The sequence below is a fragment of the Pogona vitticeps genome, chromosome 1 (assembly GCF_051106095.1).
Source record: "Pogona vitticeps strain Pit_001003342236 chromosome 1, PviZW2.1, whole genome shotgun sequence".
Classification (NCBI taxonomy): domain Eukaryota; kingdom Metazoa; phylum Chordata; class Lepidosauria; order Squamata; family Agamidae; genus Pogona; species Pogona vitticeps.
In genome coordinates, this window is record NC_135783.1 from 107466330 (window position 1) to 107493018 (window position 26689).

The following is a 26689-nucleotide window of genomic DNA, read 5'->3' on the forward strand; positions in this document are numbered from 1 at the left end:
CAGATTAAGCATTAAATGTCAGTTTTAAAAGGTGCTTTTACACTCTTCTCAAAAGCACTAATGGTGGAACAGATGCAACTCTAATGGAAGTGCATCCCACAGTCTAGGAAGCACAGAGAAGAAAGGCCTCTGCAACTGTCGGTATTGTTAAGAAAGCCCCTCCCTAACAATCTTAATATCCAGATAGGCTCATAAGGAGACCAATGGTCTTCAATATAGCCAGACCACAAGTCATTTAGAATTTTAAAACCAATACTGTAAATCAGGTCTGGTAATCAACTAGCAAACAGTGCAGATCTTCCAGTATCAGGGTCACATGATCGTGATACCAAATAGTTTAGCATGATGGGTCAGATGATTTAAGCCAATACTGAGTGGGAAAATTATATGGCAGGAAAAATTAAATATGGAGTTTGATTGGGAAATACAGAACATGCAGGAAGTTGGAATTCAAAATGTACTATACTGCCCAAATATAGTATTAAGGAAGGTACTCCAGGGGGAGGGACATTTTCCCATCTAGGAGCTATCTCAACAGGTAGCTGAGTCCACCTGACATTGCTTACCCACAGGAAAGCCAAGGTCTGGCATCATAAATATTCTGTCTAATTTAAGAAACACTGAGTGTACAAAAACAGAGATTTCCATCATGTTTACGAGGACACACAGCCACCTGGTTTTTACAAATAAGGTTAGGCATCTCTGCTAGGAAAATATTGGCATGTGGGAGATCTTGGTGAGTCTGGGAGGTCACTGCATACACCTCATGGGCCAGGTGCTGCACACCCCTGCTGTACCACCTTTGTTCTAGTGATCACACGATTCTAGCAGGCTGCTACAGACACAGAAGACTGGGACCTCACAGACAACGCTGCTGCTTAGACTGCTTTGGCAGCTACATTGTGATACTCAGGCCACTTCTACTTGAAGGGAGAGCAGCTCCAGGTGAACAATTCTCAGCTACACTGGACTGGTTGTTCAGCTGTCTTGAATATCTTGGGACTGGATGGGTTTCGTGAAGAAGACTCATCATCTCCAGAGAGGCTCTTCCTATGGTCCTGCCCCTGGTACGGAGTGGAGAGCTAGACTGAAATTTAGCAATCTTGAAGAGGCACAATCCTTCCAAAGGGAAATAATTGGCCACTTAGCCTGATATTAGCATGAAGAGCAATATCAAAGCTATGGGTGCTTCCTGGAGGAAGCAGGAGAAGAAGACAACAGGGGCTCCTCCTCCTCATGGCAATGCATAGCTCCAGTATCTCTAGCTGATATGATGCACATGATTTCCTGATTGCTGGTTTCCCATAAGCAGCGGGTTGCCCACTGTGTGAACCAAATGCTTAATAGCTAAGCTTTTGATCTGATCCAGCACGACTATTCTTTATGTTCTTACACGGATCTCCATTTCTCAAACGACTTTCATATTAGAAAAGAGAAAGGAATAAAGGGTAGCCTGATCTAATTACCCAGAATTCCCGAGGACCCAACTGCAGAAGCTACACCCTGGCTACACCCAGGACTTTCAATGGAGACAGACCAGAACAAGGCACTTCCTGAGGAAGTGGACTTGTCCACAAAAGTTCACATTAAAATGTAACAGTTAGTCTTTAAGGTGCCACCACGTTTTTTGTCCTTTTCATTTGTTCTTCTATTTTTATTTTTATTTTGTTTTAACCTATAATTCTTGCACAGACTAACACTCTTCGACAACTTCCCCAAGAAAAAAATTGTATTTTGATCTGACCCTGCCTCAGGGAGTGAATGGGAAGAACAATCCAAGGATGTCATTCTCAGTTAGATGTTAAGGGTAATATCTATTCCTTTTATTTGTCTGATTGACTCCCCCCACCCCAGACCTTTCCTTCCAACAATGGAATTTCCTCACAGATACCTGCAATCAGACTTGTAAATTATGTCCCTATTCTCTGCCCAGTGACCAATCACAAAGCAACACACACTAAATGAAAGATGTACAGATTGGGAAAATCATACGTTGTGACACACAGAGGTCTTTCAGAACTTGAGGGAGCACCTGCTCAAAAAACGCACTGAATGTGCTGTCTAGTCTCACCCCGAGAGACAGAGAGAATCTCTGTGCTTCCCAAGGCACGTTTCTTTAATGGAAATTGGCCAGTTACATGGCACCACTAGGACTGACTGTTCACTTTTTTAAATGTACACACACACATAAGGACATAACACTTTTTTTAAAGAGGTAGTCATGGTAGTCTGTTTCAACAATAAAAACGGAATAAAAACAAAAGTAATGTAGCATGACACCTTTAAGACTAACAGATTTATTCCACTGTGAGCTCTTGTGAATTATGATCCACTTCCTGAGACACATAGGGACGTGGTGGCGCTGTGGGCTAAACCGCAGAAGCCTGTGCTGCAGGGTCAGAAGACCAGCAGTCGTAAGATCGAATCCACGCGACGGAGTGAGCGCCCGTCGCTTGTCCCAGCTCCTGCCAACCTAGCGGTTCGAAAGCATGCAAATGCAAATAGATAAATAGGGACCACCTCGGTGGGAAGGTAATAGCGTTCCGTGTCTAAGTCGCACTGGCCATGTGACCACGGAAGATTGTCTTCGGACAAAACGCTGGCTCTATGGCTTGGAAATGGGGATGAGTACCACCCCCTAGAGTCGAACACAACTGGACAAAAATTGTCAAGGGGAACCTTTACCTTTACCTCCCGAGACACATGATACACAAGAGTGCACACATGTGCTTCAGATACATACACTCACATTGAATTAAATCAGCTAGCTTTAAAAATGCTACAATACTTTTGTTTTGCTTCCATTGATATTGACATTAAATTCCCTTAAATGACAATATTCTTCATTATGATAACAGCTTACAAGAAAATGTCACATTGCTGCAACAGGGTGGCCTTGGAATTTTGCAAAATGAAAGGAGAACTCAAGCTAGTGATGCACCTCAATGATTATTCAACTGCAACAGAAGATACAGAGGTCTGACCAATGATTGAACACACCATAATCGTGTAGTTTTTATTTCAGTATTTATGTTATTGTTCTTTTATATCAACAGTCTGGCTTATAGGCTATGCCCCAGGTATCACCATGATAAACTAAAGGCCAACAGGCCACCATAGTGAATAAACACAGATGTTACAAAAAGTAATTTCCTCTTCTCCCCTCACACACCTGAACTGATCAAGCTTTAAAGCAAGAACTGTGTTTAAAATTTACCAGAAGGCACGTCTCAAAACAACCATTGCTGAGACCATCAGATAAAGCCTATTTCAATTACTCCCACCTCCACTGCCCAGTTTTAATGGAATATATTATAATCTCTTTTAGCCCTCCCTGCCCAAACAAACAACACATATAAAACCAAGTGTAAAGAAAGCATGTGTTGCTTTCCCTGTTAATCTGTTAATCTAGAGCAAGCTAGTCTGTGATGGCTGAAATCCCAAAGGAAAGTCAGATAAAAGCAACAACAGTGAAATCACTATTGTGATAGGGACCGTCAGGGCTCTTTTTTCTGTAACCACAATGTTTTTGCAGGACACGCTGTGCTGACAGGACAGGCATGTGTACACTAGACATTAACAAGCAGGATCACCAAGTGGGAGGGCAGCAAACATCATGCAACTGCAGAAGTACCAAATGCCATTTATTTATTTATTTATTTAAAAAAAGCCATCAGGTGGTGACTCCTCCTGGCAAGTGTACTGTAAATCAAGCCCAGTGCAGGAGGCCCTGCAATTTGGGGATGCTTCGTAGCACATTTCTCAGTACCTGGCTTTGATTCTCCCTCTAGGTCAGAGGTTCTTAACCTGTGATCCAGCAATCCCTAGGGGGTCTCATGCTTCAAAAAGGAACGTCATAAGCACCTCACTGAGCTGCATGTGGTGCCACACTGTAAGAAAAAGGTTTGAATAACACACAACCAAGAAACTTCAGTTTTTCACAGGTATTCAATATGGGTAGGACACAGGAAGTGTTTCATTCTAACCCTACAACTTTTAAGGGCACTTTTGTACTATGTATCTGACATTAACGAGCCTTTAAATGGTGGCACAGTGGCAACCAATGACCACACTTCAGGTGTACTGGTGTGTGACCTTCCCTGAGAACAGATACACTGGTTCATCTTCCATGATCCACACCCCACTTTCCTGTTCACATCAAAAGCTTGTTCACATTGATTTTTGCTGGTCAAACCAACATCTCAAAGCTTCCTAACATTAGCTGCCTTACAAAAAGACATACATTCCTTTTTTCTTTTCATTTTTTATATTCAGGAGTGTCATGTCAACCTCCCCCCTCCCTCCCTCCCTCCCTCCCTCCCCTCTCTCAATAGATAGATAGATAGATAGATAGATAGATAGATAGATAGAGAGAGAGAGAGAGAGAGAGAGAGAGAGAGAGAGATCATCCTGCTTCTTAAAATTAAAAAGCCATGCAAAGCTTGCATTGGTAGACCCTTAACATAAAAGAATAATTGAAACACAGAGAACAAACCATGTGTGCCTAAATCCAGCCATTCCAGATCCACACAGATCCAGCTTGCCCAGGAACTTGAGAAAGTAAAACCAGAAACAGTTCCAAATGCCATCAGGTCATAGTGCATTTGCTCTGAAGAACTCTGGCAGGGCCCACATCTGGAATTTCATTCTAATTCTGTTCCAGGAGATTTGCTTACATTAAGGCAGAGCCAGAGTCTGCCACTCAAAATACAAGACTCATTTCGTACTGAGAGGTTTAACAGATTTACTACAAAACGTGGCCTCAACTTTTATATGATGCACATGGTTATGAACATCAGTTCTGCAGCCACTCCTTACAGCCTTACGCAGGCACCCGACATGTTTTCAGCATACGTACATTTAAAAGTCTGAAGTGGTCCACTGTCTCAAATGTTACATGAAGTGCAGTATAGGTTCATAGGAAGGAAGGATAAAAGAACGTGAATAGGGAGAGACTGTTTTCTCCCCCCCCCCCTTCTGCACTAGCCACTACGGATAGCAACAGGGACCATTTGTTCTGAGAATCAGAGTTAAATGAACAATTTGGAGATGATCATTAGATTTGTTTTGAAAAAAATACCCTTAGAGGGGGGGAAAGGGTGTCTAGAATGCCAAGGGAAAGCCTACTGTTAAAGCCAGTTGATTGCCACCTATTTTCACGCCACCTATGCCCAAGTAACAAAAGGCGCAGTGGGTGTTTAAATTGCTAGCTCTTGGCAGAACAGAAGATAAGCACCCCACTCTCTCTCCCTGGTGGGAGAGCAAAATAAAATATAAAGCCTCTTCTTTCAAGATTCAGACACTGCCGTTTTCAGTTTCCAGATATTAAAAGATTCTAGGAAATTATTTAATTTTAAACAAGGTTTTCGTGAAATATGAAAGCCTTTTGAAAGTCTGATTTCAAAGTTTGGTGAGTCTAACATCTCTCGCTGTGCCTGTCTGTCTCTTTCTCCCTCTCTCACACACACACATACTTTAAAATCTTGACTTTAAAGAATCATAGGGACAACGTACATGAGAACTATCTTGCATGCCACCAGCCCTTCCAAGTGCTAAAGGACTGCAAGTCCCATCAGCACTAGCCAATAGGAAAAAATGTGAAAGATGATGGGAGTTGCAATCCAACTGGTTCTGGAGGTCTACACGTTTTCCATTCCTGCATTAAAGAATTAGCCCCAAAACACAAATGAAACAACATTTCCCAAGACAAAGAGGAAACTCCTTTTCATTTTGAAGCATACTTAGGGTATTTTGTTTCCTTTCAAGTCTCCAAGAAGTACATTTTGACTTTTCTTCCCTTTACAGCAATCAATTTTGCCAATGCAAAATGCAATGTATACTCTGAAGGGGAAAAAGAAGTGCAACAGTTTCTCCCTTCAACTCTGCACATTTATTAGCTGAAACCATTTGCTTATTCTTCCTTGGGGAAACAAGAACAGCAGAAAAGGGAGAAAATTATTTCACATTTAAATGCAACTTCCCCAAGGAATTTGTGGGGAGGAGAAGCACCCCCTTGCAATCACACCACTTCCAGGAACAATTACATTTCCAGAGCCAAAAGGACATTTCTCACGGAGAATGGTTCAGGAGTGAGGTTAGTGCATTTGTAAGGAGTTTTTCTCCTGTTACCTTGGTAACGGCTACCTTGGCACCCTTGTTGATAAGCTGTACAACATTATCCACTTGCCCTTTGTATGCAGCTATGAGAAGGCGTTCTGAAAGCACGGCGACCACATCCTGCTGGCTCATGAATTAGGAGAGAATGGCTTTCAGGACAAGCAGTGGGCAAGCTCCTCGAGTCCAGAACAAAAGCTTCACATCAGCCCAACTGCAGCGCACGGAGGGGCTCCAGGGTGGTGGAAGGCTGGATCCGTTGCTATGCCATTTTCTGCATCTACGGAGTGGGGAGGCAGGAGACGGGAGAGAGAAGGGGGAGAGAGACAAAATGCAACATCAGTCACATCCCAGAAAGAAAACAAAACTGCCCATTGCTCCTCAAAAATCCCCCAACAAGAACGAGGAGGAGTGGCAAAGAAGAGCCGAAGATCACAAAGCTGAAGATCACTGGATCCCTCACATGCGACAGAAAAGAGGATAGGCTTCAGGTACACATGTTTCTGCCATCCACATGTTTAGCAAGGAGACTGACAAATGCAGGACGCAAATGATACTAAATTTCTAAGTCCAGTAAAGCGTGTGAACCGTGAGAAGAGACGCTGTGTTGATCAGGAACCATCTTCCCTTCTCCAGACGCTCCGCTGATGGCTCACTTGTAAGCCTGCTCTTTCTTCACAGCTTTTCCATTAACCGATAGAAGCACCGCACCTTCTCTGTCACTGATGTACTCACTTTCTCAGAGTACAGCCTCTGCTTTGTGCAGTTATCAGTCAGTTACCCCGTTCTAAACATATTGCAACTGTAGACTTATGATTGTTCAACCACATCATAGCATTGCCTTGATTTGTGCACTCAATCCATGCTGTACGGATCTCATCTAAACTGTCAAGAATTTACAGCTTTTAAAGAGTCAAAAGTGATGCCTATTGCTTTTTTTAATTAAAAGTTAAAAATAATTAGCCCACCTGCTCACGCATGCCAATGGAAGTCATTTTGCAACTTACCCTCAACCAAAGGGGGGGGGTTTGATATTAATTAATTAATTAATTCGTTCATTCGTTCAGTTTCTATACCACCCATCTGGCTACCAAGGCCTGAATCTGTAATTCAGCCTATGGGGAATAATGTGTTTCTGTGGAGGCAAGATTCATGTCCAGACTGCCCACATGGTAAATGTCAGAGACTGTACCATTTCAGGATGAATGTATGGGGAAATCATATTTTTGAATACTTTTGAATCCACAAAACATCTCATGCAAGTAGAAAACAGCAAAACAGTAAGTGCATTGAGCCAGGCTACCCTTGGATGTTATAGATTTTTGTTTAGTTTTGTTTTCTAAAATTTGCTCTATGTTTTTAAAGAGTGGGGTCCTTACAAAAAGAGAAAGCGTACCTCAGCAGTTTGGAACAACCACACTCCATTTCCTCCTGCTGCACTTCTGGACCAGGCCCTTGTCACAGAGGAACAAGGAAGTGGATAGTTGCAAGCTTGCCATACAAAGACAGAGCTGTATCTTTTATACTTGAGCTTAGGCCACCATATGGAGGAATGTCAAGCACAAGGGAAAAAGTACTGGTGCTGTGGGAAATTCACTTGCCTAATACAACAACAGCATGTGCCTAAAAAAATCCCAGACTGGTTCTTGAAATGGCGTGACTCTTTAGCTGAGATGTTGCTGCTACAGAAACGGTAAAAAGGACCCAGTTTTGTGCTAGGGACTGACTAAGCTCTAAATCTTCATCTGCTTTTTGGTTATTGTTTCTTTCCAATATTCATCTCCCGAAGCACCAGAAGATCTATCTGTGAAGATTCAGTCCAGTTGCCATGACTCAACTTCTAGGCATCAGAAGATCTGTTTAATCAATGCATTCCGTATAGAGGTATCGTTTTGATGATAACTGACAAAGCAGTGGTATGAGAAACGTTCATTAAGATTTTCGAAGTGAAAAAGCATTTAAACCAGGAAGGCAGTCATGCCAGCTATTGGTTCCCCCACCCTTAGTATTCATTGGACTGTGTTTTCGTTGCAAAATAATGTTGGCATTGCATATGTACTGTACAGTATTTGAGATGCAAGGCCATGATGCCAGATACCATTTTGGAAGTCATTAAACTATTTTCTGAAAACCTGAAAGTCATGTTGAACAGAAATGTTTGCTTGTTTCAGGAGTGGAGAGGGACTTCTACTCTGCCTTTTAAATTCTGAGGAATTACCCAAGGTGTCTTCCTTATCAATAAAACAGCAAAAACTGTCAAGTATGAAAACTATAACAACACATGAAAACAAATGATAAAAAGACAAAGTAATAGAGAGCTAAGAAATTCAAAGCAGTGGAGAGACCAAAGGCCTCCTGAAGCAGCAGAAATTTTCACTGGTGTTGAAAAGGACTGGCTTCTACAGTATTTGGGAAAGGGCTGCGGCTCATTAGTAGTAAACACAGTTTGCCCACAGAAGGCTCACGTCCATTTCCAGATAGAGCAGAGAACAACTCCTTTCTAACACCCAGGAGAGTCAATGGCAGCCAGTGTTGACAATACTAAGCTTAGACAGACTCAATGGTTTTTTTTTCTCAGTAAATGGCAACTTCTCATCTTTCTAATGTCCAGGGCTACACAGAGACAGGAATATTTTCTCCTCCTATATACATATTCAGCTGGCTGGATAATTCAGTGAGTTAGCTCTCTGACTGTGGAGGTTGGGAGTTCCAATCCCCCACTGTGCCTCTAGGCAGATGAGCCAGGCTGTGTGGTCTTGGGCAAACTGGACCGTCCCAGGGTGCCCCCAGAAGAAGCAAACAGTAAACAACATCTGAGTAGACTTTACCTCAAAAACCCTGGAAAGGGTTGCCATGAGCCAGGATTGACTTGACAGCACATGATGATGTTGATGATACATATTCAAATCACAGATTAAAAAATAGTTATGTAACGGGAAAGACAAAAACCACAACGCATTTTTCTCATTTATCGGTGTAACACTTCACAAAACGGGCCCCTTCTTTGGGCAGTTGAAGGACAAGCTTGAGGTTGGGTGAGGCTCTCTTTCCCTTCTGCAAAACAAAGACTACAAAAGACCAAATCCCCACCAGGGGCACCAACACTGTCTCCCACAAAAAGCTTCACTCTGCTCCACACTCAAATACCTGCCCATCGAAGCTAACCATGTAAAGATTCAAAGCGAGCAATTCTTTATTTTGTATACAGTGGACCCTCTACTTAAGGAATTAATCCATATTGGAATGGTGGCTGCAAGTCGAAAAGTCTGTAAGTCGAATCTCCATTGACCTACAATGCACTGAAAACAGATTAATCCCATAACCAGTGGTTTTTATTCTATTTTTATTCCATTTTGGTTTTTTTCTGGTCTGTAAGTCAATTCTCTGGCTGCAAGTCGAATCTAAATTTTGCAGCCAGAGAAGTCTGTAACTCGAAAAGTCTGTAAGTCAAGCCGTCTGTAAATCGAGGGTCCACTGTAATCTGAACAAATGCTGGCAGAATCCCTGAAAATGCTCAGTTTTATGACAAAGTCATGGAAGAAACACGACATCATGCCATAATCACACTTAGTCAACATGAAGCATGTTGCCAGAATAGGTATGGACTAGAGGTGGGGGTGTTAATATACAAATATCCCCCCACAGGTGGAGATAACGAGGGTCAGGCCCCCTGGGGGTCAGACCCTCGTTATCTCCACCTGTGGGGGGATATTTGTATATGAATACCCCCATCTCTAGTATGAACTCTAATTTCCTGCAACCCTAGATAACAGTAACATTCCTGGAGAGAAACAGCAAGGGTCCACTGGCCTAACCTAGTAGATGGCACAGCTTGCATCTGTACCCTCTGACTGCAACCCTACACATGGATTGCAATTTCCTATTAAGAAATCAGTAAGAGATACATTTGATATACGGCTCTGTATTCAAAACCAATTAGCCAGTCTATTTGATACAAGAAACGGCTGGCAGTTTTGTTGACACTTCCTGCATTTGCCATCAAGTGAGTCAACGCCATCATTGTGACTTTTAAAATCACTGACTCGGCCTGGAACCGTTACCAGTTTACATAGGAACAGAAGGTATTTTGAACCTAGTACTGACATGACTGAAAAGCTGAATGCATGTGGATTGGAGGATTTAAAATGTTTTCATGAAATACTGAAGGCCTCCTTTTTTCCCTGAATTTGCTTGAGGACAATGAGTTAAGAACAAGCCAGTTTTTTTCCACCTTGGCCCCATTTATCTCCCATTGTTGCAGAAAATCTTCTGACATTTGGGAAATATATTTAGAAATCCTTTCTGAAATAAAGAAAAGCAAGCAGGAGAAAAGCGTATTGATTTTTCTAAATGTAACAGAAGTAAGGGGAAATTCATTAGCACATTTGCTTCAGAAAATCCGTCCAGAAGAAAAGAGAAGGGGGACAGATATTGACAAGAGACAACAGAGTATAAAAACATCGGTTGTTATTCCATGCTCCGACCCATGGCGACCCTATGAATAAGTGATCTCCAAAATGCCCTATTCCCAACAGCCCTGCTCAGCTATTGTAAACTCAAGCCTGTGTCTTTCTTTATGGAATCAATCCATCCTGTATTTGATTTTCTTCTTTTCCTGCCACCTCCAAACTTTCCCAGTATTATTGTCTTTTCCAGAGAATCTTGCCTTCTTGTGCCCAAAGTATAAATGCCTCAGTTTTATAAGTTTCACCTGCAGTCACAGTTCAGGCTTGATTTGCTCTATAACCCAATTGTTTGTCTTTTTGGCAGTCCAGGGTATCTGCAAAGTTCTCATCTAACACCGTATTTCAAGCAAATTATTTTTTTCCCTGTCAGCTTTCTTCACTGTCCAGCTTTCACACCTGTACATAGTGATTAGGAAAACAATAGTGTGGATGATCTTGGTTGTTGTCTCCACTGACACATCCTTACATTTGACGATCTTTTCAAATTCTTTCCTTTCTGTCCTTCCGAATCTCAGTATCATTCTGATTTCTTAGGTGCAGTCTCCATTTGGATTGATGATTGAACCAAGGTATACCAAATCTTTAACAATTTCATTTTTTTTCATTGTCAACCTTAAAACTGTTTAGTTCTTCTGTAGTCATGATTTCTTTTAATGTTCAACTGCAGTCATGCTTCAGCACTTTCTTTTTCAATTCTTTCATACAAATGCCTGCAAATACAGTACATTTAATATGTTCTAAATTGTCTACTGGCAGTCTGATTTTTATACATGGTGGGACGCTAACACTGCTTTCACATAACCTGTTAGAAATCTTTTTTTTTAATTCTTTATTTTATTTAGGAACAGGGATAGAGGGTACAGAAAGAAAGAGGGGATAGGAAAGGAAAAATGGTTTTGGGGGATAGGAGAGCATAAAGTATAACATCATCCAATCAATTCATATTACTAATACATATCAACTTTTTGCTTTTTCACAGTTTGATTACCCTCCTGCTTTTATCTTATCATTTAATTTTAATTTTATTCTATGTTATTCCAACATTGTTTGGTAGCTGCTGCCATTTATACAATACATCCCATCGTTCAGTTTCTTTTTGAATTGAACAGTCTTTCAGCCCATCTGACAGAATATCCATTTTTTTCACTTCCCATATTTTCACCATAAAATTATCTGGTTTCAGTATCTCTGCCTCCTTAAGATTTTTGTCATAATGCTTTTTAATTTTGGAAGCTACATGGGTCACTGGATAACTCTCTACTGCATTCATATTACCTGGTGTCATGTCTAATACAGACGATTCTAAAGTCTGTACAACTTCATTTAAGTTTTGTTTGGCATCTACTCTCCCCTCTTTCGTCCCTTTCATCAAATTTTCTATTTTGCTAAAACCTGCATTCACTTGCTGAAACCCTACATAACCTGTTAGAAATCTAATGCATCCAGAAAAAGGCTTCAATTGGTGATTTGTAATACAGTACTCACTCCTCTTTCTTCTTCTCTTCCAACAACCCTCCTTATGATTACTGACACCAGAAATTTTTTGGACGCACCAGCAGTTCATCATTCCTTTGTGACTGTGCAATGATTTATACTGACCCTCTTCAGTTCAGTAAAACTCTTAACATTACAGTATTATGTTCTTGCTTTTTGTGGATAACACCAAGTCAATGAAATATATTGTTATTTCCCCCAATATTGGCTGAGACTTTTCTAGTATTTGGATGGACATCTCCCCCAGTCCCTGGAACACAAAGGGCTGGAAAAAGTAAGTCCTTTTCCCCTCACATGATGTATCTGATATATTTTTAATAAGGAGTAAGTCTGGATTAGGAAAGAAAAAAAAATAGCTTTGGCTGAATTCACACTGAATGGTGCATCTTGGCTCACTGTGGTTGGATGCCTGCATATTTACACATCCCATTCACTCCCACTAGGTCCCTATTACTAGCACAAACCATTGAATAAACCAGAAATATTACATTTTGTTTGTTCTCCAAAGTTGATGTCCTGTTTTTGTTTTTCCCTTTTCAAACCAGGGTCATGCAGAATCCTGGCTTGTAAAATTAGCAATAAGCCAGGATCACAGGTTGACACAACAGGCTAAAGAACTATTCCAGGAAGCTACTGGGAGAAGCCAAGGAGATGCAAATGTGCTGTGTACATCACTATATGGTTCATTCCCAGTAAGCCAGGAAGTGCCAGAAACCTGGCTTGTTGCTCTGTGGAAATACAGCTTCTAGCTTACAGCTTGATAAGAAATTATCTCGAATCTCCAAATACAAGTGGACGGAGCAGGAAGAGGATAAACTACCGTTGTGAAGCCTTTGTCCTTGTCCCATATCTGACACCAAGATGGTCCTAACTCCATTTTCCAAATCTGTCTAGAAGCGTCCTGTTCAACATGGAAGCATGGTGTCTCTCATGGAAATGCCTAACTAGTGCTTTCAAAATGCTAATTTATGTTACAGAAATAGAAACTGGTGTTTAGTGCTGCACTAAGGCAGTGACAAAGGTCTGCTTTTGTTTCTGTCTTTCTGATTGGGCAAGAACATTCTGCTCGGTGTATGTAAGGAGCTGCTTTAGGAAATGAAGCATTAAAGCACACTGTAGGATGAAACAGCATGTTGCCTTCACAAAAATGTGACCAACTCAGGCTATGATATTTCTGGTTTATTTCTGCCCTAGCCTGAGAAAACTAGGGTTAAAAGCAGCTGGCAGAGAGACTGCAGTCAAATCGAATAGTTGTTGTCAAGTTGCTAACTTGTGTCCAACTCTTTGTGACCCCATGGACCAGAGCACGCCAGGCCCTCCTGTCTTCCACTGCCTCCCGGAGTTGGGTCAAATTCATGTTGGTAGCTTCGGTGACACTGTCCAACCATCTCGTCCTCTGTTGTCCCCTTCTCCTCTTGCCTTCACACTTTCCCAACATCAGGGTCTTTTCCAGGGAGTCTTTTCTTCTCATGAGATGGCCAAAGTACTGGAGCCTCGGCTTCAGGATCTGTCCTTCCAGTAAGCACTCAGGTTTCATTTCCTTCAGAATGAATAAGTTTGTTCTCTTTGCAGTCCAGGGGATTCTCAAGGGTCTCCTCCAGCACCACAATTCAAAAGCATCAATTCTTTGACAGTCAGCCTTCTTTATGCTCCAGCTCTTACTTCCATACATCGCTACTGGAAAAACCATACCTTTGACTATGTGGACCTTTGTCGGCAAGGTGATGTCTCTGCTTTTTAAGATGCTGTCTAAGATGCTTGTCATCAGTTTCCTCCCAAGAAGCAGGCATCTTTTAATTTCGTGGCTGCTGTCCCCATCTGCAGTGATCATGGAGCCCAATAAAGTAAAATCTGTCACTGCCTCTGTATCTTCCTCTTCTATTTGCCAGGAGGTAATGGGGCCAGTGGCCATGATCTTAGTTTTTTTGATGTTGAGCTTCAGACCGTTTTTGGCACTCTCCTCTTTCACCCTCATTAAGAGGTTCTTTAATTCCTCCTCAATTCTGTCTGATGGTTCTCCTCTACAGATGCCACTCCCTTCTCTCCCAGCATCCAAATTTGTGTTGCACGGTTAACTTAAAAATGAGAACCTTTTGTTTTACATATAATGGCCAGAATCCTACTGCTGATTTATGCTCACAAAGCATAAGTCCAAACCACTACTCATTAACAAGGTGCTGGCTATATCTCTGGCATAATACAGGTAGTAGGATTATGGTTAATATGTAGTTCTGACTTCACCTAGTGTGCCCCTTACATTACTATATGTTAGTGGGTGGGATGGGCAGAAATATCCCTGCATGGGATGGGCATGCAGGGATGGATATTTGGGGATGTTCACTTATTCAAGAATGCCTCGACTTTCAAATATATTCCAAGGGAAACTTAAAAAGATTAATCAAAATGAAATGAAAAATGTCCATACTGTGAGAATTCCATGCAATTTTATTTGGTTTTGTGTTAGTATGCTAGTTAGTATTTAATGCACAATGCTCCAAATAGTATCAAATGAAAGGTCTTGCAAACCCCCGATGCACATAAACACACAACACACCCTTTAACAAAGAAAGAAGGGCAGAGAGATGGCAACAGATGAACAGATTCAGCCATAAATTCATTCCCATGAGCAGTCAATTAACGAGAACAAGATTATCACAGGGAAAGCAAAAAAGATGGCTGGACAGACAAAATTTGATTTTGCAGAAAGACAGCAATGAGGTAATCAGCTTCCAGATAATGAAATCCAAGAATATCCCTCCATGACTCATTCACTGCTACATTTACTATCAAATGGGTTTTTACTGCTGTTGTTTTTTCACAGTATCCCAGAACAAGAGTCTTGGCAATTTCTCAAAAATAACATTAACAATGCTCAGATTTTAGTACCTTTCAGAGTGGGCCAGTTTTGAGTTCAGTTTCATGTAACTGGAGATTACATGAACCAAAACTACATTATAAAGTTCTGAAAGCAACACTGAAGCCCTGCTGCAAGACAGAGTGGGAAACGTGTCTTCTAAAGCAGAATGAGCTCCAAAGATGATCAGAAATGGACAGAGTGAAACCACATATCAAACAAGAATCCATATCACATTTGTCTCCCTCCCACATTTCCTGCAGCTAAAAGAAATTTCATAGAAGAAGTAAACGGGGCTTAAAACAGAGAAGTGGGGAAATGATGTGAGGGTTAAATCCTCCTATTCTCTCAGAGGGTCAGCTGTTCCAGTCCAAAATGGGGGACATTCGAAATCTTTAAAATATATATATGACACTGAAAGGTCTGATCACACTGGACTGTCTTTCTTCCCTGCTGCTCTTCCTAAACCTGCCCTCCACATAGCCAGGCAAATACATTTTCCCACCTCTTCTTCCTCTACACATTTCCCTCTGGGCCTGCCTGATTGTTCAATCCTGCAAGTGCTTTCATAAATATATATAAATGACATTAGACAGGATGACAAAGGGAAACAAAATGTCAAAGGCATAAAAGCAGTCAGCCCTTTTATGTGAAGATAGGCCATTGTTATAGGAAAACAAATACAGTATAGCATATTTGGACTCTCTCAGATCTTGCCTCCAAACCTTCCAATTCTCCTCTGCAGGAGGCAAATGATGACACCACTGGGTAAATCAATGTCTGTCGGTCCTAGCAGTCCCCAGCTGGTGCACAACCTCTTCTCTTTCTGGAGTCAGTTGTGTTCTTTACTTATTCTGAGTATAAAATCCAATGACAGGAAAAACAGCAGTAGATGTACTGCATTGGCCACCAGTCCATTTCTGGGCCCAATTCAAAGTACTGGTCATTACCTATAAAGCCTTATACAGCTTGAGGTCCAGGCTACCTGAAGGACTGTATCTCCACATATGAGCTTTCTCAGCCCTTAAGATCATCATCAGGAGGCCCTCCTCTCAATCTGATTGCCAGAATAGGGACAGTTGATGGGAACACAGGAGGGGGCCCTTCTCTGTGGCTGCTCCCGGATTATGGAAAGCTCTCCCTCCTCAGGAGGTCAGGTTGGCCCCCCTTCCCTTTTATCCTTCCAACAGCTGAAAAGCCACCTTTTCAGGCAGGCTTTTAACAATCATGACTGAGTCCCTGGATCCCATTTTTTATTTTTAATGTTTCATGTGTTTTTTTTTTAAATTATTCAATGTATTCTAATCAGTTTTATAGTTTTTAATGTATAATGTATTGTGCTTTTAATTCTATTCGTTTTGATTTTGGGAGCCGCCTTGAGAAAGGTGTTCAATAAATAAATAAATAAATAAATAAATAAATAAATAAATAAATAAACAAACAAACAAACAAACAAACAAACAAACAAACAAACAGGCAGGCAGGCAGGCAGGCAGGCAGACAGAGACAGACAGACAGACAGACAGACAGACAGACAGACAGACAGACAGATAGATAGATAGATAGATAGATAGATAGATAGATAGATAGATAGATAGATAGATAGATAGATAGATAGATAGATAGATAGATAGATAGATAGATAGATAGATAGATAGATAATGGGAGGGCAAAGAGGAGATGACAGTGAGAAACTGGCTGCAATACATGAAGCCCTGATGGGCAAAAATGATACCTTCTTGATGCTGGATAGCAGTTATGTACAGGAGGTAGGAAAGCTGGGCTGAGGCACAAGAGTCTTAATAGCATTTGTAAAAAAAACACTGGAATATGGATGGGGAACTGTGGCCTTCCAGTTTTTTCTTTCTTCAGAAAGACAAATATATACACATATCTAAAAATATAGCTAGTACAGAACTGAATCACCATGGTAAGAAGTCAAGACAGTGGAGTAGGCAGTCCTCTCCAAATGGGATATGAAATGGGATTGTTTTAAAAACAAAACAAAACAGTAAGCAATGCTAAAGATGTGGAATCACACCCTCCTGTGCGGAATTAGAACAGCATCCAGATCTTTTACAGTTCATACTCTGCTGCAATGAGAACTTAATACAAATGAGATGGAGCTGGTAATGACTCTGTTTGCTGCTTAAGATCATGGTGATGTAAGCCTCTTCTTTTAGATTATGCAGTCTCTATACTTGGACAAGTCAAATAAATGCCTCATAACTCCAGAAAGCTGTTCATAGAGGACAGACAGAGGTCAGTGCATGCAGATGCACATACTGATTAAAAGTATTAAAAAACAAGCAAACCCAAGATTATGTGCTTAATAAATGTGCTCTTAACATTATGCAAACATCAGTCATTATGGACTGTGCTGTCCAAAAAAATTGTAGACAAGATTTATAGCTTTCTGTTTGTGATCCATTTTTTTAAAATTTCATTGCCAGCCTGAAAAGCAATTTTTCATTTGAGAAAGGACATACTGTTGCAACAGTAGGATGTGCTATGCGGTATCAGTCGACCAATACCATAATTACATTTTGTTCCTTTAAAAATAGAAACGCAAGCATGCCCAAATTGTTCATTTAATCTCCAAGGCAGTTTCTAAATTATTCATTCTTTTCAAAGCAATTAGTGTAACAGATTTTTTTTTAAAAAGCACATTTTATTGGATTGAAAGGAAAATAACACTTTATAAATCATCATCCAAAAAATGTACACTACAATCATACTGTATGAATCACACTGTAAACCCTGCATGGCCAAACTGGTCTCAAAGTGAGATATTCAAGGAGTGGTTTTACCAGTTCCACACATACATACCAGTGAGTTTCTATGGCCAAGTGGGGATTTGAACCCAGGTCTCCAAAGCTTTAGTCTATCACTCTATTCACTGTACCACAACGAGTACCAGAACTGGTAAAACCACTCCTTAAATATTTCACATACCTTGAAAACCCTATTAGGGTCACTATAAGTTGGTTCCAACTTGACCGCACATAATGACACAATGGTCCTGCTTATTTAATTTTTTTAATTACCAGGGACTGTGTGTGATTGGAGTCAATCTTTCTGATAATCACCTCCTCCAATTTCAAGCTTAAAGTCAGAGACGATTAGGTTTTAAGGTCAACATTTAGTCAGCTGAACAGGCAACTTGTCTACCGCTACTTCAAAGGGTTCAGCTTCTCTTTCCAAACCTTGGGTGTGAAGTAAGTTGTCCCCATCACAATTCCACAGCGTTGTTTCTAGGCGTGGGGAATTCCCTCCGACTTCTTATCTGTAGGTGGGCGGAAGGGGTGACGCAGCACCAAAAATAAACTGCTAGGTGGTGAGTTCAACTCGATCCAGGTTCGTTCCCCCTCTTCTTTTCCAGTCTTTCTGTCTCTTCTGGGGCCTTCTGATCTCCTGGCCTCCTCTCCCAGTGGGGCTGGGTTTAGGGTTTTTCATATAAGGTTCCCTGACTTCAGGATCTCCCTCCCTCTCTCTCTCGCCTTTGTACTCTTCACTCTTTACTCCCAGAAAGAGTGGGCTTCGTGTCTTCTTCCTCTCTCAGCTTCCTCTTTTTGGCATCTTTTGCTGCACCAATTCTCCTGTCCAAGGGTCTTCCCTTAGTGGCCCACTCCTGCCATTCAGGTAACTTAGGCTGAGGGGTCTCTTGTTCTATTTTCCCCTGGACCTTTTCTCCTGTTTGCCCTTTGTCTCTCTTTCTTCAAGGTAGTGACCTTACTCCTTCCTCTCCTTCTTCCCCCTTCATCTCTCCCTCTCCTTCAAGCTCCTCACTCTTGTTTTGTTTTGTTTTGTCTTTTTATGGAACCTGGGCCTTCTGGTCTGGGCAGGGATCCTGTATTCATTACTTCCATGCCACCTTTCTGCTGGGGAGCATATAGTCCCACAACCCCCTCTAGGGAAAGAGGGGGACAGAATGCCAACAGGGAGACTAGTCTCTCTTTTACTTTTCTTAAACTGTGGAAGAAGCTCAAACACATTTCAGCAGGCCTAGCATTCATAGGGACTGGCCTATGGTCAAGCCACTTATCTGTTTTGTCAATCAAATGTAAAATTGCAAGATAAATTAACGTAAGGAAAAATGATTCAGATTTATGATTTTGCTATAGGAAAAGACAAGATAAATGAAACTATATGTGAATTGTTTTGTCTAATGTTCGTAGCAGTGTTGGTCCACTAGAATTAAAAATATACACACTCACACCAAGCATATACACTTCTACCAGGACTGACCATTTACAAAATAGGCAAAGAGCTTTGTAAGACTCGTCTTATTAGTGCAGACATCATGTTAAACAAAAACAGCAAGGCTGAGAACTGGCAGAAAAGCCTCACTATGAGCCAAGGGGACATTTCAGAAATATAAAACAATGGAAGTCTTCTACCATCTACAAGGCACACTTTTATCCTTCACAGAGTTGAGAGCACATCACATGAGCACCACATTCCAGAATGAAAATGGAAACATTTCTTTTATGACTCATGAGATGGCAGGGATGGGAGATGACTATGGCAAATGGGAAGGAGAATGTGTTACTAGTTTGTTTTGGAGTTAAAAGAACAATCCTTGCCTCCTGGCAGCAATGTCTGTGCATAACTGCATTTATGCATGATGAAAGCACAGAATGCAGCCTCACAATAATACAACATTAGCCATGCGTGGGAAGAAAATCATTGTCCTTGTATCCATATCCACTTGAAATACTCACACACATTTTTATTGAATAAGTCATCAGAACGTTTCAAAAATTACATAGCAAAACATATAAATACAAATGAATGTATAAAATGATAATAAACGAGAATACATGCACATGAAATAGAAAAATCCCCTCTCACTTCCCTGTACCATTCAAATGTGTGCTAGCAGATCTACAGCTAAGAGTTTGGAACTCCCGAAATTGTCTTTCCTTGTATTTCTTCAGATGTATGTGAGCATGATAAACCCATGTAAACGCCTAACACATGATCATTTGATATGCATGCCAATAACTGCATGCTCAAATATAATTTCTACTATAGGTGTACAGATCTCGGCTTTTGAACTACAACTGGTGCCTTGAGAATTCTGAGACTTGCAGTCTAAAAAACACAGATTTGCACATCTCTAACTCTGGGGAATGGTGTTGCTTTTCATTTTGCACACAGCTATTTAAGAATTATTGCATGTTCTTCTACACATATCTAAGTGGTATGTCTAATCATTGTTACATATGATATTGAATCCTTGAAAAAGGCATAATCTCTGAACTTAATCTGTCCCACAGGATTATTGTAAAGAAACCATAATCTACTCTGAGCCTTCAGATGAATTTAAGAAACAAATATGAGTGGTTATTAGATTCTGGAACAACAACAACAACAACAACAACATGCAGTCCTATGGCACCTTTAATACATTTATTATGGCATATGCTTGGAAGGATTAGAGTTGGTTTCATTTGATATATGAAGTATTATTCTCAGTTGTAGCTACATTATATGCATGATTGGAGAAGGAATTGCAAGCAATGAGTTCAGATAGAAATGAAATGCCAAAGAAGATACATTTCATTTATAGCTTGAGCAAACACAAAACAAGGACAGTAACTTAAGGTACCGCAGTTTCTTTCATGTTTATGTTGCAACTTGGACAGATAATAACTTTATTCCTCTGAAATCGATACAGATCATGGGGGTGGGTCTTCCCTCATTTACACCACAGGAATCAGCATTTCCCCCCATTAGAACTGTTGTGATATAATCTTTGCAGCATCCCCACTAAGTGGGCCATCAAAACAGTGTGCCAGTTTGAATGGTTCAAGTTCCCTACTGTTCAGAGGAAAGAGCAAAAGGTATGCTAAACTGACTACCCAGCTTGTTCTCCTTGTGGAGGTTTCTGCACTATTCACAAGGTTATGTAGTCCAGAAAGAGAATAGAATCATAGACTCATAGAATCACAGAGTTGGACAAATGTCATCTAATCATTCAAACCTTGAAGAAATTAAGAACCAAAATAGCTTTATCAAATTTTCTATTGACATCCGAAGCAGAAATAACTGCCACTGTTTGCCAAACGTTTAAATGCAAAATTAACATCCAGTTGCTTCAAGATATATTTTTCTTCTGCTATGTCTCTTCAGTTCTCCTGCCTGTAAGAGACATGCTATTTCTATTTCATTTAGTAAGCAGGAAATATTTATATAGCTTAGCACTGTCTACATGTCTCAAAATTTATCAGAAAGTGGCACTGGTTTTTTTTTTTTTGCACTTCTAATAAATTTTCTAGTTTTAAAAAAATAGGGTGGTTAATTTTCTTCTAGGATACTATTTTTAAAAACAGGGCCAGCTAGCCAAAAAGCTTGTGTTAGAGGCACATCTTGCTCAGGGCAAAACTAAGACAGTTTGTAACATTTACTTGCTTTTAATTATTCAATTGTCTTTTAAATAGTATGCAGTTTAATCAGTTTTCAATGTTTAACTCATGTTTTTAATTTTGTTCTTTGAAGAGTAGTTGTAATAGAAGAATCCTTGCTGTGTGGGATGAAAACTGAAGTATGCTAGGAAAATTCATGGGCCTGCCAGGTATGCTGTATCCCTGAAGCGCAAATTAGGGATGTGACAGAAGGATTGCCAGCACTCATAAAACCCACTGATACATATCCCTTGCTTCTCATCCACGTGGGAACAAAAAACACAGCCAAGAGTAACTTCTAAGAGATCACATCAAACTTTAAAGTTCTGGGGGGAAAACTTAATGACCAGATAGGGCAAAAGCTGAGAATGAGTTGAGGTTAGCTAGAAAAAGCAACAAAGAGCATTCTTCAGGTATGTGCATAGCAAAAGACAAAGAAAAGAAGCAGTGGCTCAGCTACTCGATGGAGATGGAAAGATGGCAACAGATGACAAAGAAAAGGCAGAAGTGTCAATTCCTACTTTAACTCAGTCTTTTCCCAAAGACAGACTATGACACTCCAGACAAATGTGAAGTGCAAGTGAAGGATTGCAGCTGAAGGTTGATAAACAAATAGTCAAGGATTACTTTATTACTTTGGACAAATTAACATCTCCAGGGCTGGAGGAACTACATCCAAGAGTATTGAAGGAACTGGCTGAAGAACTCTCAGAACCACTGTCCATTGTTTTCTTTGAAATCATGAGAAATGGGTGGAGTGCCAGATAACTGGAGGAGGACTAATGTTGTCCCTATCTTCAAAAAGGGCAAAAAGGAGGAACCTGGGAACTACAGACTAGTCACCTCCCCTCTGACACATTACTAATTCAAGGTTTCTACAAAACCAACAGGACAAATGCTTCACCACTCATTATGGATGCCTCCTCCAATTTAGGACTCTCTGGGTGTTGTGGAGTACAACTTCCATCATTTTTAATCATAAGCTATTTTAGGTGGGGCTGATGGGTTATGTAGTTCTGAACATCTGGAAGAACCTAGGATGGGGGAAGAACTTAGGATGGGGGATCACCAAATGCCAAGTAAAGAATAATCTATGCATTCTATTATCATGGAAGATAGGGAATTTCAGTGGATTCAGCTTTGTCCTGCAGAGCCAGAAAAAAGCTGCACTGCCAGACTTTCCTCTTACACATAACTGGGGAGCCTAGAGCCATCTACTTGCCTCAGTACACTCAAAAATACGTGACACCATTCATTTATCAGAAATAAAACAATGGGTGTAGCTGGACCTACTTGCTTTGTGAAGGACAGGTAAATCTTTTTAATTTTAATTTGACAGCACTTTTCTCTATGCCTCTATCTTTAGAATGAACAACATCCTTTTTATTTCAGTACTCTGCTCACCGTTCATGATAGATGCCACAAAATGCACAGTTACAGGGCAACGTCTTACTGAAAACATTTTCCTGGAGATGCTGCATTTGATCTGGCATATGCAGGTCTCATTAAGTAAGAAGGGTTCTATTTGCCAGATAAATTCTGCTCCACATAAAGTATTGTTCTATCAAACTGCTTGGCAATCAAGGGTCTCACATGGATGACTAGAGCACCACCTTAGAAAAGCAGCATCTCCACTTGGGCTGCTCGACCAAAGCAGATCAGTTTTCGCTAAGAATGGCAACTTCTTCAACTGGAACAGGCACCTGCTGTCCATTCTTTGACGGCATAGTTTCCGACAGCCTTTCGGAAGCCATCTTTCTACACTGACTAGGTTTAAGGTTCTCAGAAGCCATCTTCTTTCTCTCCACACCATTCCAGCACATCACCTTTCATCTCCCTAAATTAGAGTAACGATCAAGGCTGGGGGTGAAAAGTGCCAAGACAATATAACCCCTGTTTCCACTGTAGCTGAATGAAAGCCGTATTTCTGAATTACCATCTGATTCTGGCAGATACTGAAGTCTGCATTTCAAGTTTCATATCCCTATTTTGAATGGATGGTTGACCATCAAAAGCAGAGAGGCAAACAGGACAGGACCCAGCAACCCCCCCTCAGGACACAGAGTGCTTAGCAGCTTGTTTTTGTTCTGCTACTCCATGGTCTTTCCGTTTTCTGTCTTCTTAATATATGCAACTGGGCTCATTAGGGTGATTTCCCCCCTTCTAAGCAAATGAGGAAAGTAACTGGAGCAGGTGCAGGACACCAGTCAGACACTGCCATTGGATCCCTGCCAACCTCTCAGCCGACTGCTTAGCATAAGAAGGGATAAACAGATTGTGTTTTCTCCTGGGAAAAGAAAGGGTCAGTGCAAGCAGAAGAACCTTGCCTTTGTCAACTCAAGCAAGTTCATGTTTCCCCTTTTACTGGGGGGGATCTGTAATTCATGCCTTGGCCAACAACAAAGTGTACCACTGACAATGGATGCAGGCCAACAGATACAGTACACAGTATGCACTCATCTCCACAATTTAAGGAAATTACAGGGATCTTTGCACTACATTGTTCAATCTCCACTGCAGAACTTTTAAGTCTTGCAAATATGTATACTTTAACTTAATTAACATTTGCGGAAATACAGTTCACTAGTGGTACATAAACAGCTACTCCTCATGCTCTTACTTGTTTTTAATACAAGAGAACATTTTTTATTGGAACCACACTAAGGTTTGAATGAATTTTGAATGGAACCTGCTGACTGACTAAATATCTACAGTTAGAATGGTTTCTCAGCCTCTCCAAGACTCATAACACAGCGCAGCCAATTACTTGCATGATTCTGAATACATAGCAACGATGATGTACTTCTGAAAAAGTATTCACTTAATTACTACTTCAATTGTATACATGTTTACTCAGAAATAAGCCCTACTATATTTGATCACATATACGCTCAGGTAATTGTGTATGGGATTTGCAGATTAAACTAATTGGAGATGTCCACATGAAAGAGAAATTATGTTCAGCTATTGTGTTAAAATATGTAACATGTAGATTTTAAAAGAGAATTTCTTTGTCCCAATTGTGCTGTTACATTATCATGGTCTTAAATAAACAAGCCTGCTTTGGAGAACAGATCTTTGAGATGGATGATGATGATGTGATTTCTGAGATATGCAACCACTTATAATATTGTGTGAAATTCCGTAATATTGTTCCCAAAGCCCCAATGACGATGGGGATCACTGAAGTGTGTTTCTTCCAGAGGCGAGATGTTTCAATTGCCAGGTCTCTGTTCTTTATTATTTTTTCCAGTTCTTTATTTTCATCTCTAGCATCCCCTGGAATTCCAATGTCAATGATCCAGACCTTTGTTCATTCTATTACTGCTACGTCTGGTGTGTCATGTTCAAGGTGTCTGTTCATTTGGATCCGGAAATCCCACAGGATCTTGACTTCCTCATTTTCTGATACCTTCACTACCTGATGTTCCCATGGGTTTTTGGAGGCTGGCAAGTTATATTTTTTTGCATAATGACCAGTGACTAACTTTGCCACTCTATAATGTCTAACTTTGTAATCTCTTTGTGCAATCTTTGGACATTCACAGATGAAGTGTGACCAAGTTTCATTTTTTTTTCTTGGCAGAGTCAACATTTGCTCTTAGCACTGATTTGTTGGATCTCAGCTTTCATCACATTGGTTTGGAGTGCTTGTTCCTGGGCAGCAAAAATCAAGTCTTTGGTTTCTTTCTTAAGGGTCCCCAGTTTTAGCTATGCCCATGTTGAGCTGTGATCATGCTTTCCATCAATATTTCTCAAGTGTTGTCCATGCAGTGGTTTTTTTCCAGCTGTTTAATTTCTTTTGAATTTGTTGTTTCTTATATTAAGCCTTTGTTTTCTGTTGTTTTCAAAATATTCTCCATTTTCACTGGCTTAAGTAATTTGCCTGCTGTATTTGCAGTAATCCATCGCCTCCAATTTTTCATGGTAAATATAATCTGTTCACATCACTTTTTGGATGTAGTGTGTGATGTATGTTCATTAGTTTCTGTGTTTTTTTGATCCAATTCTTCTAATTCATTTTGAATCCAATCTATTACAGTATTCCAGTTGGGCATCTAATTACTGGAATGGCCCATGTGTTTATGGTTTTGATTGTATTTCCCCTATTTAATTTTGATTTTAAGATTTTCCACAGCCTTTTGATATATTCCCTTTCTGTCAGTTCTTTAACTTTTGTGTGCACGATGTTGTCTGCTTCTATTATTATTATATTTATTGAATTAGTTTTTTTCTTAAAGTTTTGGTGCACTGGCTGGGAATTCACAGCACTCACTGCTTACTTCTTCCTTGAACTGGCATTTGGCCTACCAGGGAAATTGTTTCTTATTTAAAAAGGGTTACTTTGTTACAGAATGTCTTTTTTCCTGACATGTGCTTTAAGAAACCAGTCACTACCAATATTGTATACACTCCCAGAACATTGAACTCCAATTCAGCCAGTACCTCAGTACTGCCAATTTTTAATGCATTATTTAGATGAAATGAAAGAACACAAAGTTGTGTTCCAGCTACTTACCAGTGGAACTTCATACCTGGCCTTGTCAGATTGCAACTTCCAGCTGCTCCCAGTGGCATAGTGAGTAGTGAAAGCTTATTGACACAGCCAAGTGAAAAAAGTTATGTAACTACTCCCATCCACTACTTCTTTGCTGCAAATGATTATTTACTGCCAATAATAAGAGCCATGGAAGATCATAAAGGTATACAGCGTTCAAGAATACATTATACAGTAAATTTACTGGCCACCTATATCCTATTTACCTCAATGGTGCTTGTTCCTTCAAGAACAGAATTCACTGGGATTCATTGCTATACAACAGCTGAAACATGTCTTACTAGAAGTTGTATTGACTTTTTAAAAATTTTTGGATTGTGCAGTTTTATATACGCTGACCAGTGATTTCAATAGGCTGTTCTCAACTTGATTCTTAATACTGTACTAAAACTGAAAAGTATAAGAGCAGTAAGCCACAACTAAAAGTGAGTTGCTCACACATGTGCAACTCACAGGTCATCTATTCAGAGAACAGCAATCGTGTTCATTCTCCATTATCCCAAAGCATAATACAGTACTATGACAGCAATGCCACAAGTTCAGTGGGCACTGTCGAAATCAATGTTATTTCCTGACAATTACAACAAATTCTTATTCTTGTCATTCATGCTTGTTAACACAATGGCCAGAATCCTAATCCTTTTGTAGATTTAGACTGGCATACGTGTAACAGTGTAAATCGTGGCTTTGAACTGCCACCCATTAACATACTGCTATTTGCATTTCTAGTTGCCTATCAGTCGCACAACTTGGCACAGGGCTAGGAATGTGAATAACAACTCATTAAAGGAAA

The 26689-nt window shown here is 40.4% G+C and overlaps 1 protein-coding gene across 14 annotated transcripts in view; it reads right to left on the reverse strand.

Moving 5' to 3' along the window:
- The window catches only part of ANKRD6 (ankyrin repeat domain 6), a 103518-nt gene that overhangs the window by 41085 nt on the left and 35744 nt on the right, over window positions 1-26689 (reverse strand). For all 14 annotated transcript variants that reach the window (XM_078380730.1, XM_020787968.3, XM_078380710.1 and 11 more), the window contains one exon: window positions 6130-6394. In XM_078380730.1, coding sequence (XP_078236856.1) covers window positions 6130-6249 — 120 coding nt within the window. In that variant the 5' untranslated portion in view covers window positions 6250-6394. The remainder of the gene's footprint in view (window positions 1-6129; window positions 6395-26689) is intronic.